At 40.6% G+C, this 13,117-nt stretch overlaps 1 protein-coding gene and 1 pseudogene across 2 annotated transcripts in view; one reads left to right on the top strand and one right to left on the bottom strand.

Moving 5' to 3' along the window:
* Positions 1 to 13,117, top strand: part of PHIP (PHIP subunit of CUL4-Ring ligase complex) — a 110,628-nt gene that overhangs the window by 73,647 nt on the left and 23,864 nt on the right. For both annotated transcript variants that reach the window (XM_088137893.1, XM_088137891.1), the window contains exons 26-31: positions 2,096 to 2,220; positions 3,580 to 3,662; positions 9,148 to 9,259; positions 9,449 to 9,510; positions 11,785 to 11,940; positions 12,533 to 12,653. In XM_088137893.1, coding sequence (XP_087994019.1) covers positions 2,096 to 2,220; positions 3,580 to 3,662; positions 9,148 to 9,259; positions 9,449 to 9,510; positions 11,785 to 11,940; positions 12,533 to 12,653 — 659 coding nt within the window. The remainder of the gene's footprint in view (positions 1 to 2,095; positions 2,221 to 3,579; positions 3,663 to 9,147; positions 9,260 to 9,448; positions 9,511 to 11,784; positions 11,941 to 12,532; positions 12,654 to 13,117) is intronic.
* LOC148217050 (uncharacterized) lies at positions 3,774 to 8,020 on the bottom strand (annotated as a pseudogene).

Below are 13,117 nucleotides of genomic sequence, written 5' to 3'. Positions count from 1 at the left end.
CTGCCAAATTGCAGAAATAAAGGATACAGATTATTTTAGAAACATTTTTGAAAACTGTTACTTTAGTAACTGTATGGAGGAAATTTGTTTGCTGTACTGAAACTCAGGTATCCTTCCTTTGTCTTGTGCAAGTAGTAATTAAAAAAATATGTGAGAAAAGATTAGTGTTCTATTTGATTATACCCTCCAGGGCTGCCAGGTAGACAGATAGACAAAAAGAATTCCAGTCACACTGCTGGCATAATTTGGCATGCTTTGCTGTAGATTACCTAAGCATTGCAAACACCCAGTGACATCAGTAGCAGATGTGTTTACAGTTGGGGGATTTTGTGGGGGGCAACATATTACTGACTGGCTGCTAAAACACCCAGAGGTTACAATTTCTGCTTGGTGGATGAGAATATTAGCCAGAGGGGGAAAAAAAGGAATAAGTGCTATTGTCCAGGAGAGAACCCTTTCCTGCCTACCTGCAGTTATGTACTAAAACTTTAACATCACAGAAAAAAAGAGCCCATTCTGAGTCATGAACTGACTGTTGCTCAGTGAAGGAAGTCCTCTTTTTACAGCTGAAATGTGAAAAGATGAACAACTTCAGAAAAAGGACACGTAACAAGTCCAAACATGACATTGTAGCAAAGTGCAGCATGGACTACATCAAAGTGTACAAGCATAAGCAGTGTACATACTATATGAAAGCTTTGTCTAGCATAGCTTCCATTCTGGTTCTACAGCAACATGTGGCCTCACACTTGTCATGTAAATAAGTAGCTGCTTGAACAAGAGATAGGTAGAGTTCCACAGGGTCTTGAAGTTGGGGGAGCCTGGCCTGGCATTGATCTAGCATCTGCCTCCTCTTTATACATGTGGAGGACTAGACCTAGTACTAAAATCAAGCCTCTCCCTTAACCAATAGATCATAATTTGGTTCTCTTACTAGCCCTATGTCTCTGACTTGTCTATTTTCAGGCATGGCTTGTTTGAGTGTTTTTTTTTTAAATAGAATATTAGGTTGGAGCTAATTTAAGACTAGCTAGTCTTAAACTGAGAATGGGTGGGTTGAGGTGGGCAAGCTGCTATTTAAAATGTATCTGTATGTGTATGTGATTGTGTTTTGTGATTGTATGTGATTGTGCATGTGTATGTAGCATAAGACAGTACTATCAGTACCAGTTATATATGCGACACTTAAGTAGAAGAATTAATTCTGCTAAATAACTAGGCAGCCCTTATTTAGAGAGGGGAAGTTTTCTGGCAGAAGGGAAATGTTGTTTGAAATTTAAAAGGGGGCCAAGCAAAGGGATGGGATGGAGCAATGACTCTTTTGTTTTAGTCATACACTGCACTACATTGCTTTAAAAGTGGATAAAAAGAGAGACCATACTTGAAATAAAATGGGGTTGCAGGTATAGTGGTTGCCTCAGGTAGGGAACATATTTTCAGCAATACCAGTAGCAGAAGCACCAGCTTTGAGTCCAGTCAAGTACGGGGTCCCTTGTGGAATTCTTAGTTTTCTTTTGCCCACAGCTTTCAGGTCTGGAATGGCTCCCTCAATACCCCATACACAAAAAGGCTTGCTGCTTCATTCTAAAACTCACCCCATTCAGCCAAAGTCAAGGGACGTGCTGTCCCAGCCTACGTAGAAAAATGCAGAAGATTACTCTCCAGTTTTTAGGCTGAATACAGCACCACAGTTACACTCCCTGGAATTCCATTGAATGTTTGTAATGAGTATATTTGGTCTTTTTTTTTTTTAAGTGTTTTATCCTAAGCCTGAAAAATTTTGCACATTCTTATAAGGAAGATATTCATAGAATACCCTGCTACAATTTATATTTACTATGTTTGAGTTCTGTTTTCAGTCTGATTAGGCTCTGAGAGAAGTACAGTACTGATATTGTACAAAATGATCGGCAGCCACCATGGTAAGAGCTGATAAAACATAGTGCTCATCAACCACTCTTACTCTATTAATTGTTTGGTTTTTCATTTTAATTCAGAGATGTAAGTTATCGGAACCTCTCTTCTCTCCCCCCCTCCTTTTTTTCACCTGAAAAGCAAGGTAAATTACTGTCAATATTTTTTATTTTTGTCTTAGGAACAAGAGTTGATGAAAATAGTTGGAATAAAATACGAAGTTGGGCTGCCTACACTTTGCTGCCTTAAACTTGCTTTTCTTGACCCTGATACGGGTAAATTGACTGGAGGATCATTTACAATGAAGTAAGGAAAACCCATGATCGTATATACCATTTTATTTAAGTTTCTCTCTCTCTCCCTCTCCCTCTCTCTCCCTCTCCCTCTCCCTCCCTCTCCCTCTCTCCACACACACACACACACACACACACACACATACATACCTTTGTAACACATTTTATGTACATTTAAACTAAAATATATTTCTAAAATTAATCTATTAGCTTAGTACATTTTGCATGTAGGTTTGGACATTTGAGAATATCTAGTCATACAGTGAGAGTTTCCATTGCTCTGCTTGTCCCTTCCCCATGCCCTAATCCATTTCAACCCTCCATGATAGACTAGGAAGAGAATCTGATCTGGCAGTGATAGCTAAATGGGATAAATGTAACTGGGTTTATTTTATTATCCACTAAAGTTGACAACATGATATCCAGAATACTCCTAAATGATTCCAGATACCCCCAAATTTAATAAAAATTATTTTTATTTTTATTTAAAATGCTGAAATCTTATATAAGCTCAGGGTGAGATTACTGAAATCTTTTGGAATTCTGGAGGATCATTTTGGGGAGAAGCAGCTGGCACCTAAAAATGTTGCCAAGTCCTTCACTTTAGGGGAGACACAACTGGATACTGTCAATTACTAGTTGATGATAAAAGTGTAATTGGCTACATTGTTTATTAAAGCAAATAGCTGAAATGTGCTTTAGGAAACTTCATTTGATTGTAATCTATTATGCCTGTCTGCCAAGATAGAGGGAGCTCTCAGCAGAATGGATTTCTGCTCTTCCTCCAGCCCTCAATACTCCTGCTTTGGGGGATGAAAAATCTTTGAAAAGAATGGAAAACAGAAATTTCCACTGTTGCATGACTAGAAGTCCACTTATACAACATTAGATTTTACCTACAGTACTTTTACCTTATTGTGCAGAATATTTCTGCTGAAAATGTATAACTTTGAGGATAGAATTAGAATAATAGCTGGCTTGAGAACTCAAGTTTGTGAATGGTCAATGAAAGAATAATAGGCAGAAAAAGCCAATTATTTCTACCTTCAGTTGATATCTATAGACAGGGAATTCTTGCTGAAGAAAAAAATGGCTGCTAGCCAAATTCTGGATGAGAAGTGACAGATGGTAAAAGGTTAGCTATAGTTTCTTCCTTTCATCCCTCCACCCCCCATAAAACAACAAATGTAGCTGCTTTTTCAGTACTGAACTTTGCTACCAAACATATGCTTAAGTTTAAAAAATTGAATTAAATTGAAATTGTTCCACTGTTTCTTCTTAAGTCTCACTTAGAATGGATGTGTTCTCCAAAATATTTAGTTATAAGATAAGTAAAGCGTTTCTCATACTATTTCATTTTAATTATATCTAGATACCATGATATGCCAGATGTTATAGATTTCCTAGTCTTAAGACAGCAGTTTGATGATGCAAAGCACAGAAGATGGAATATAGGTAGGTGCCTTAGAATAGAATTGATATCTCACTGATTTCATGGTCAAAATTCCCTCTGATTTTAATAGAGTATGTGATGACTACTTTTTGCAAATATATATGTTTGGATCCTCACGGTCTTCCATCTATTGAAGTTTAGACAACAAGATTAAAAATGCTTGCTATTTTGAGAAATGCTTGCCATATGAATTTGCATTAAATTCCCAAAGTAAATATATTCTTGTTTCCATTTGTGGTTCTTGGATTATCATAAATAGTAGGCTGTTGACATACACATTTAGATTAAGTAGTATATATTTTTAATATTTTCAAACATAAAATCTATGGCACTCAGATATCACAATCATTGGAGACCCCAGTTGGCTTTCTTCTTTCTTCTTACTCCTTTAAATTAGCTTTTTAAAAATCAATTAATTCCATAAAGGTTTTGACCTTTAAAGCTCTACATGGCATGGGACCAGGCTATTTGAGGGACCGCCTCTTCCCAATTACATCTACATGTCCCATCAGGTCAAGCAGGAGGGATATGCTGCGGGTCCTGTCTACTAAGAAGTTCCATCTGGCAGGACCCAGATGGCGTGCCTTTTCTGCCATGGCCCCCACCCTTTGGAACATCATTCCTCCTGAGGTGAGGTTGGCCCCATCCCTGCTTGCCTTTGGGAAAGCCCTTAAGATGTGGTTTTTTCATCAACCTTGGAGATCCAGTGGTGAGCCTGCAAGGTGGCTGAATGATGTCAAGTGACTGTTCTCCCGCAATCTTGAGTTTTTTTGTTTTCTTTGTATTCATGCTTGAGTGTTTTATGGTTTTTTAATTGTCATTGTTCGTATGCTGCCCAGAGTCACATTTCATGAGATGGGCAGCTACATAAATTTGCTAAATAAATAAATAAATAAAATACTTTAAAATTATGAGTATGTTTAAAATGCCAGTTAGCTATGTAGGAAAGCCAATAATAAACTTTTTCCTAAACAGTTTTTGATGTGATGTAAATGATATTTTAGAGGAAAACGTCCACTGACTTTTGAGCGTGCCTGAAATAAATCTTTAGTTTTTAGCTAGTGATCTTTCCATTCAGATGCCGCAGGAATAGGGTATGTACTCCCCATGCCCTAGTTAGTATGGCCAGTGATAAGGGATGCTGGAGCTCTAATTTATTTATTTTTTATTTTTTATTTATTTTATTGGATTTCTCCGCCGCCCATCTCACCCACAATAGGGGACTCTGGGCGACTTACAAAAAACATTAAAACTATAAATACATCTAAAACACAGAAAACATCCAACATTTAAACAATACTAAAGAAAGGAAGATCCAAACAGATGGCAAATCAAGCTGCGGAGAGCTGGCCACTACGGGGCTAGCCATCCCCCTGCTTGAAGTATTCCCTCCCCACCCCAGGCCAAGTGGCAGAACCAGGTCTTCAAGGCCCTTCGGAAGGCCAGGAGTGAGGGGGCCAATCTCACCTCTGGGGGCAGAATGTTCCAAAGAGCGGGGGCTACCGCAGAGAAGGCCTGCCTTCTGGACCCCGCTAGATGGAATTCTTTTACTGAGGGGGTCCAAAGCATGCCCTCTCTGTGCAATCGGGTGGGACAGGTTGAAGACATAGGGGAGAGGCGGTCCCTTAGGTAACCTGGTCCCATGTCATGTAGGGCTTTAAAGGTGATAACCAACACCTTGAATTGGACCTGGAAGCAAACTGGTACCCAATGCAGCTCGCGGAGCAATGGTGTTACATGGGCCCTTCTTGGGGCTCCAAAAATAGCCCGCGCAGCCGCATTCTGGACTAGCTATAGCTTCCAGATAGTCTTCAAGGGTAGCCCCATGTAGAGTGCATTGCAGTAGTCTATCTGAGAGATAACAAGGGCATGAGTGACTGTTCGAAGGGCATCCCGATCCAGGAAAGGGCGTAACTGATGCACAACCCGAAGCTGTGCAAAGGCCCTCCCAGCCATGGCTGCCACCTGCTCTTCAGCAGGAGCCGTGAATCTGGGAGGAACCCCAGATTACACACTGGATCTGTCTGGGGTAGTGCCACCCCATCGAGCACCAAAGATGACAAAGTCCTGGATACAGAGGAGCCATTAACCCACAGCCACTCCGTCTTACCAGGGTTCAGCCGAAGCCTGTTGTTCCCCATCCAGACCCTTACAGCCTCCAGACACTGAGAAAGGGTAGTCACAGCATCACTTACTTCACCTGGGATGGCGATGTATAATTGTGTATCATCAGCATACTGATGATACCTCATCCCATGGTGGCGGATGATCTCACCCAGCGGTTTCATGTAGATGTTGAAAAGGAGCGGAGGGAGAACCGAACCCTGCGGCACTCCACAAAGGAGGGGCTGAGGATGGGACCTCTTGCCCCCTATCAACACCAATTGGGATCGGCCCTGAAGAAAGGAGGTGAACCAGCACAAGACTGTGCCGCCCACCCCCAACTCCCTGAGCTGTCCCAACAGGATACCGTCCGTGGTCAATGGTATCAAAAGCCGCTGAGAGATCAAGGAGAGCAAGGATGGTTGCACTTCCACCATCCCGCTCCCGCCAGAGATCATCCATAAGTGCAACCAATGCCATTTCTGTCCCATAACCGGGCCTGAAACCTGAGTGAAAAGGGTCCAGATAATCCGTTTCCTCCAGAACCCTTTGGAGCTGTGAAGCCACCACTTTCTCAACCACCTTCCCCAAAAAGGTGGGAGGTGGGAGACTGGACGAAAATTGTCCAGTATGGTAGGATCCAGGGAGGGTTTCTTGAGGAGGGGGTGCACCAATGCCTCCTTGAAGGCGGCCAGAAACATTCCCTCCTGCAAGGATGTAGTAACCATCGCCTGGATCCAACCACATGTCACCTCCCGAGCTGCTTTCACCAGCCAGGAGGGGCATGGGTCAAGATGGCAAGTAGTGGCCTTCACAGTCCCTAGGACCCTGTCCACTTCCTCAGGAACAACAGGATCAAACTGTTCCCAGATAACTGGGTAAGAACAGTCCCCCAGTATCTCCCCAGACCCTGCCCCATGCTCGGAGTCTAACATGGAATGAATCCGAGCGACTCTGTCCTGCAGATGCTCTGAAAATTCCTCCGCACGGCTCTGCAAATGAACCCCCATATCCCCTTGCCAAGGAGGGACCTAGTGATCCTAAACAGGGCCGCCGGGCGGCATTCTGCAGATGCGATAAGGGCAGAGAAGTACAGATGCTTCGCCACCCTTATTGCCACAATGTAGGCCTTAACAGCGGCTCTAACCTGTGTTCGGTCAGATTCAGTCTTTGTTTTCCTCCAGCGGCACTCTAGACGTCTCTTAACCCTCTTCAGCACCCTCAACTCCTCCGTAAACCACGGGGAGTGTCAGGGCTGATGTGGCAAGAGAGGTCGCATAGGCGTGATCCTGTCCAAGGCCCCAGCCGCCTTTCTATTCCAAGCAGCAGCCAAGGCCTCCACTGGACCATGCAGCAGGTCCATGGGAATATCCCCCAGCTCCCTCTGAAACCCTGACGGGTCCATCAGGCACTGGGGGCGGACCAGTCACATGGGTCCTGCCTCCCTGCGGAGGGGGGTGGCATAGGAGAAACTCAGGGTCATCAGGACGTGATCTGACCATGACAGCGGGGAAAGCTGTAAATCTCCCCTCAGATCACTTTGCCATTGCTCTGACAAGAAAACCAAATCTGGCATGTGGCCACTATCTCGGGTTGGGTCCCGCACCATTTGCGACAGGCCCATGGCTGCCATGGTAGCCATGAACTCCTGAGCCGCATCCGAGGACCGCCCCAGGGATGGCAGGTTGAAGTCCCCCAGAACCATAAGTCTGAGGAACTCCACCGCCAGCCCTGCAATGGCCTCCAGCAGCCCAGGCAGGGAGGCTGCTACGCAGCAGGGAGGCTGGCACAATAGCAGAATTCCCAACTGTTCGCGGGAACCCAACCTAATAAACAGCGTCTCACAGCCAGAAACTTGTGGAGCAATGCCCCTGAAGGCCACTAGAGATTCCTGGATCACAATAGCCACGCCTCCTCCCCTGTCCTGGCATCTCGGCTGGTGCCACACCGTGAACCCAGCTGGGCACATTTCCGAGAGGGGCAGCCCCCTGGGGCCCAGCCAGGTCTCGGTAATACATGCCAGGTCAGCCCCCTCCTTAGCGATCAAGTCAGTTATGAGGGGGGCCTTGTTGTTAACCGACCTGGCATTAAGCAGCAACAGCCATAAGCCAGGGCCCCTACGAACCTGCTGACCAGGACCTGGGAATGAGCCAGGAGGGCCGGAACATGCCACCGGTGAGATATACCGGTGGCATCTTCCCCGAAGATGGCCCGCCCTGCAGCTCCCACCATGCAGCAAAATCTGCAGAACCACAGTTTAACTTGCTGTTTGTTCAGAATTGAGCAATTCAGTTTGTCGATTTACCTTTGAGGGCAAGGCTCCTAGATTTCAGCTAATGTTAAAGTTTTAAACATTACAGTGTATTAATCTTGCTTTAATTTAAATATGCCAGGGTTTCCACTTTCAACTGAAGAGTTCCCAGTCTTCAATTTAGTTTCACAACTTTTCTTTGAGTTGGTTTTCTCCTCATTTATGTTTCATAAACAAAGTTTTGACAAATGAAATGCTAAGCTTGTTGGATCAAAGCAAAAAAATATGATTCTTGGACATTATAATAAAAACGAAGTTTGAAAACCCAAGCTCAAAGATCAAAAGTAGAATTACCCAGTAGTATTATACAGTAATACTAAATACTAAAAGTAGTATTATACAGAATTAAAATAGCTTTTTCATAACATACGGTGGACTTACCAATAGGACTGTAGTATCATATTTCTGCATAGGCACAACATGTCAGTGGAAAAATTGCTATTGAATCAGATGCTTTGTCAAAAAAAAAAAATCTGTTGCAAAATTAACTATATGATGACAAATTATTATGTATGAATTTCCAGCTATGTCCTGCCCGTCTGTCTTGTCGATTCTAAAATTATATCCTAAGCAAATTATTGTCAGTTTTTAAAAATCTGTTTTACCTCTTTTATTTAGAGGTAAATCTGTTATATTCCTTTGTATTTTAGCTTATGAAAAAGTGAAGGCTCTAGAACAAAGAGGAGTATGGGTAGTAGTCTCAACATGAGAGAAAGACTTTACATAGTATCTTACCTTATATTCATAGGCACCTGGTAGAAGCCACAAACATGCAAAATGACACAAGTACATAATTCATGTTGCGCAATAGTGTCATTGACATATGTGCTGTCACCCTCATTCCCACAGATTCTGGTGCTTAGGAAATGTCCTCGCCTGTTGAAATAATGTTTCTGGACCAAATCTATCTCCTTTTATAGCATATTTGAGTTTATAATTTTATGACTCTTTGCTTGAAAGTTTGCCAGCATTTTACATCTTCTTGTTCATTCAGTTGTTGTCAAACCTATATTAAAAATAGGTTGTAATGCATATAAAAATGGTTAATGATATAGTTTGATATGCCTGTCCAGGTGATCGATTTAGATCAGTAATTGATGACGCCTGGTGGTTCGGAACAATAGAAAGTCAAGAACCTCTTCAGCCTGATTATCCTGATAGCCTGTTTCAGTGCTACAATGTCTGGTTAGTATGTTTGTAAATACAGCAATATTTATTTTCTCCTGTTTTTAAAATTCAAGTGCATTTAACTGTAAACTGATTAATGTCATTATTTGATACCTACTGTTTAAAATTGGGAAAATGTATTATCAATAAATATTTGGATAAATAATACTGCCCAAAATGTTTTTTTATCTTTTTTTTTTCTTTAAGTTGGGACAATGGAGATACTGAGAAAATGAGTCCATGGGATATGGAGCCTATTCCAAACAATGGTATGTGTCTACTTTCTCCTAGATGTACAGAAAAGGGATACAGAACTTACTATGTGCAGATGTGATAAACTGGAAAGCTGATTATGCTGTAAAAGAAGAGAGAACTAGTTTTGGTTAGTGAAATGACTGTTGAATGAATTTGGGAAAATTCAGTAATTACATTTTGTTTAATGCTTCTGGTTTTCAGGACTGTTGGGTTTCATTGGGCCAAAGGTATTGTGAACTCTTTAGAAGTAGTAGGAGGAAAGCAATAATGTCAATTGTTAAGTCTCTTTTTTGTTTCTTTAGATTAGCATGGTTTACAAATTGCCTAAAAGGTGTGAAAAACCACACTTATGAATGGACTGGGGTTATTAGTTAAACCAAAAATTGCATGTCCTGTATTATCTTTATCTTCATAACAGCATGTGGTGAACCTTCCCAACTTTGTTGTTGGAGAATGAAAAAGAATTGTTACACTTCTGCCAGGATACTGTCTTCAGTTCCAAAACTGTGAGGGAGGTTGGCCATTTGCCTTGGCAAATATGACAAGTGAAACATAGAAACCTGTTCATAAATAGATCACTAATTAAAGCAATATCTACATTTTTATAGAAAGAATCCATTATTCAGTAGCTCATATGTATAAGTGTGGGAACTATTGTTATAAAGGAGCAGTGGTTCATTATATTTCTAAAGAATACTTTACATTTATTTAATGTTGGGAGATGTTGCTATCCTCTTTCCCAACTACATTTCTTTTTTGCCTGCTATTATTATGCGTCAGGCATAGCTATTAAGGGATCTTTTTTACTCAGAAATGATGAACTGAATTTGGCCTAAGGATCAAATCCAGCTCCTGTGGGACCATAGGAATATGATAACAACCTTTGATGTCATTTAAACTTCAATCCTTGATATTTATTTCTCTGGAGAGGTCACAGGGAGCCATTGCTCCCCATTTTCTCTCTAGAGAAATTTGATTTGCATGTGCCTTCTGCAAGTGGGGAAGATGTGCTGCAGAAATCTAGTTCAACAAGAATCTCCCCAATCAGGTAAGTTGTTAGACAGATCTTGCAGGCTTTGCACAGCATATACATTACCTTTCCCATGTTGCTTCTGCTAGGAGCCACCCATCATGATTCTTGATTGGGAAATGAGTAGGGAACTCCTGCAGATTTCACATAGTGAGTAAATTACCAAGTAGAGAAACACACAAACTTGCTCAGCCAGAAACACCTTGTGTGGTCCATTATTAGGAACAACACTGGGCAATCTCTCCTTCACCCATGGGAGAGTAAGTTTGGGTTTGGGTAAAGCAGATCAGATCCTGCAGAGAACAGACAAAATCTGGAAGCCATAGCAATTGTGTAAGTGTGGTTTTGGAGATGAGAAAGTGCTTCAGTTGGGCTGGGCTGGGCTGGGCTGGGCTGGGCTGGGCTGGGCTGGGCTGGGCTTGGCTGTCCTGACAAAGTGGAGATCCTCTTTCTCTTGCTATGAGAGACTAGGAGTATTTTTAACCTCTTAAACCAAAGTCTTCAGTACCTAAAACCAGATGCCAAACTTTTTAGCAATACTGTTTAACATATTTGTTTGATATTGGGATAATTTGTTCAGGTATATTTCATTCTGTAATTACTACCTTGTAAAGCATACATATTTTAAAATGTAAATACATAGCATAATTTGTATAGCGTTTAACTTTGTTGTTGCTCTAGTTTAAAAAAAGCATAGTTAAGTTTTAATTTAGGAAGGGACAGTTTCCTGCTTCAAGGCCACATGCATCCTAAAACTCCCATTTTCCAGTCTTTGAGGCTCCCTCTAGTGGCAACACCATTTTTCATGGCATAGTGTGGAATATCAACAGTGCACTTTATATCCCACAATTTTGAGTGGGAAAGCATGCAATTTAACTCTTCAATCCATGCTCAAAACATATTAACTGCATTAATCCTTCTCAAAGTTTCCCACCTTTATTTTAACATAAAAGGGTTAGTTTAAATTATACGTTAATGGAAGAGGCTGGATAAGGGAGGGAGGGAGGGAGGGATGGATAGATATAATGATATATATAGATCTATGTATGCATTATCTATATATATATAGAGAGGGAGAGAGAGGGATAATGCATATATAGAATGCATTATTGTAAATGCATTTACAATAATTATTTCTATAACTTGGCTGTTCTTGAAATAATATTGTGCTCAATATTAATTATGGCATTGTATTTTCTTAATTGCTTATTTTTTTATTAATAATTATATTGCTATTATACCTCATGCTTTATTTCAGCTGTGTTTCCAGAGGAACTTGGAACTAGCGTTCCTTTAACTGATATTGAAAGCAGATCTCTAATATACAAACCTCTGGATGGCGAATGGGGTTCCAGAACTCGTGATGATGAATGTGAAAGAATAATTTCAGGGATAAATCAGCTGATGACTTTAGGTAATAATTTTAGTATGGAAGAAGCAACACACAAAAACACACCTCACATGCACCAGATCTCTAAATAAATGTTTCAGTATGAACACTTTCAAATCAAATTTAACTCCTGCTAACTTACATGGATGATATTCATGCAGTTTTCTTTGCATGATGAAGTGGTTTGCAATTGCCTTCCTCCAAGATCTAACCTACATCCCAATGTAGCCTTCATCCCTGGAAGTTTGTCCCATCCAAGTACTGGCCAGGGCTAACTCTGCTGAACTTTGTAGATCACCAAGGTTGGCTAAGTGCTACCACCTGGGTGAGCAAGTAACAATTTTTCTTGTCTCAGTTATAAAATCTAAATTTGGCTTCTATGTCTAATTTCTTATTGAAATCACTTACTGAAGTAAAAATTATAATCATTTTTAGGACACATTTCCATTATGGTGATCACTTTTATGCAGAATAATGACATTCATGAGACACTTATTAAAATTCAGATATTTGCACTGGTCATTAAATATATGTTTGCTTAATGCTTTTGTTGCTTCAACATTTATTTATTTATAAAAGCATTGTTTTTCTGAAATCTAATAACATTTTATTGTAGATATTGCTTCTGCTTTTGTGGCACCTGTGGATTTCCAGGCTTATCCAATGTACTGCACTGTTGTTGCATACCCCACTGACCTCAGTACAATTAAGCAGAGACTGGAAAATAGATTTTACAGGTTTGTTCTAAGTTCATTTTATTCAAATGTTGCTTATGCCATTTCCTGTTTTATATAAGTTAAAACATTTATGATTGGTCTACAGCACAGGTTAACTACTATAATATTTGCTACAATATCACTTGGGAGTATTCTTGACCTTGTATTTAATATTTTTTATTTCCCATGTGATTTAGCTAGTATCCATTGATCTTAAAAGTGATGTTCTGAAACTGCTTGAAAGTTGAAAATCGGTAGAAGGCTGTTTCAGTGATTCCACTAAAACTCTAGAATTTCATTCCTAGGGAAGCCTGTTGCATTTCCTCATTAATGACTTTCCAAAAGCTGATGAAGACCAGTAATTTTAATATGTTCTTTTAACTTGGTTTCCCTTCCAAGTGTCTTCAGTATGTTAACTTATATTACCAGGTTATTATCCTGAAACTGGTTTTTGCCTTAAGGTTTAGTAAAGAATGTTTATTAAA

This window comes from Python bivittatus, unplaced genomic scaffold, assembly GCF_059951505.1.
Source record: "Python bivittatus isolate LINGU-HERP-01145 unplaced genomic scaffold, Pbiv_v1 ctg000020_np1212, whole genome shotgun sequence".
Classification (NCBI taxonomy): Eukaryota; Metazoa; Chordata; class Lepidosauria; order Squamata; family Pythonidae; genus Python; species Python bivittatus.
Note: the sequence above shows the minus strand (reverse complement) of the source record. Positions and strands in the feature narration are given on the sequence as shown.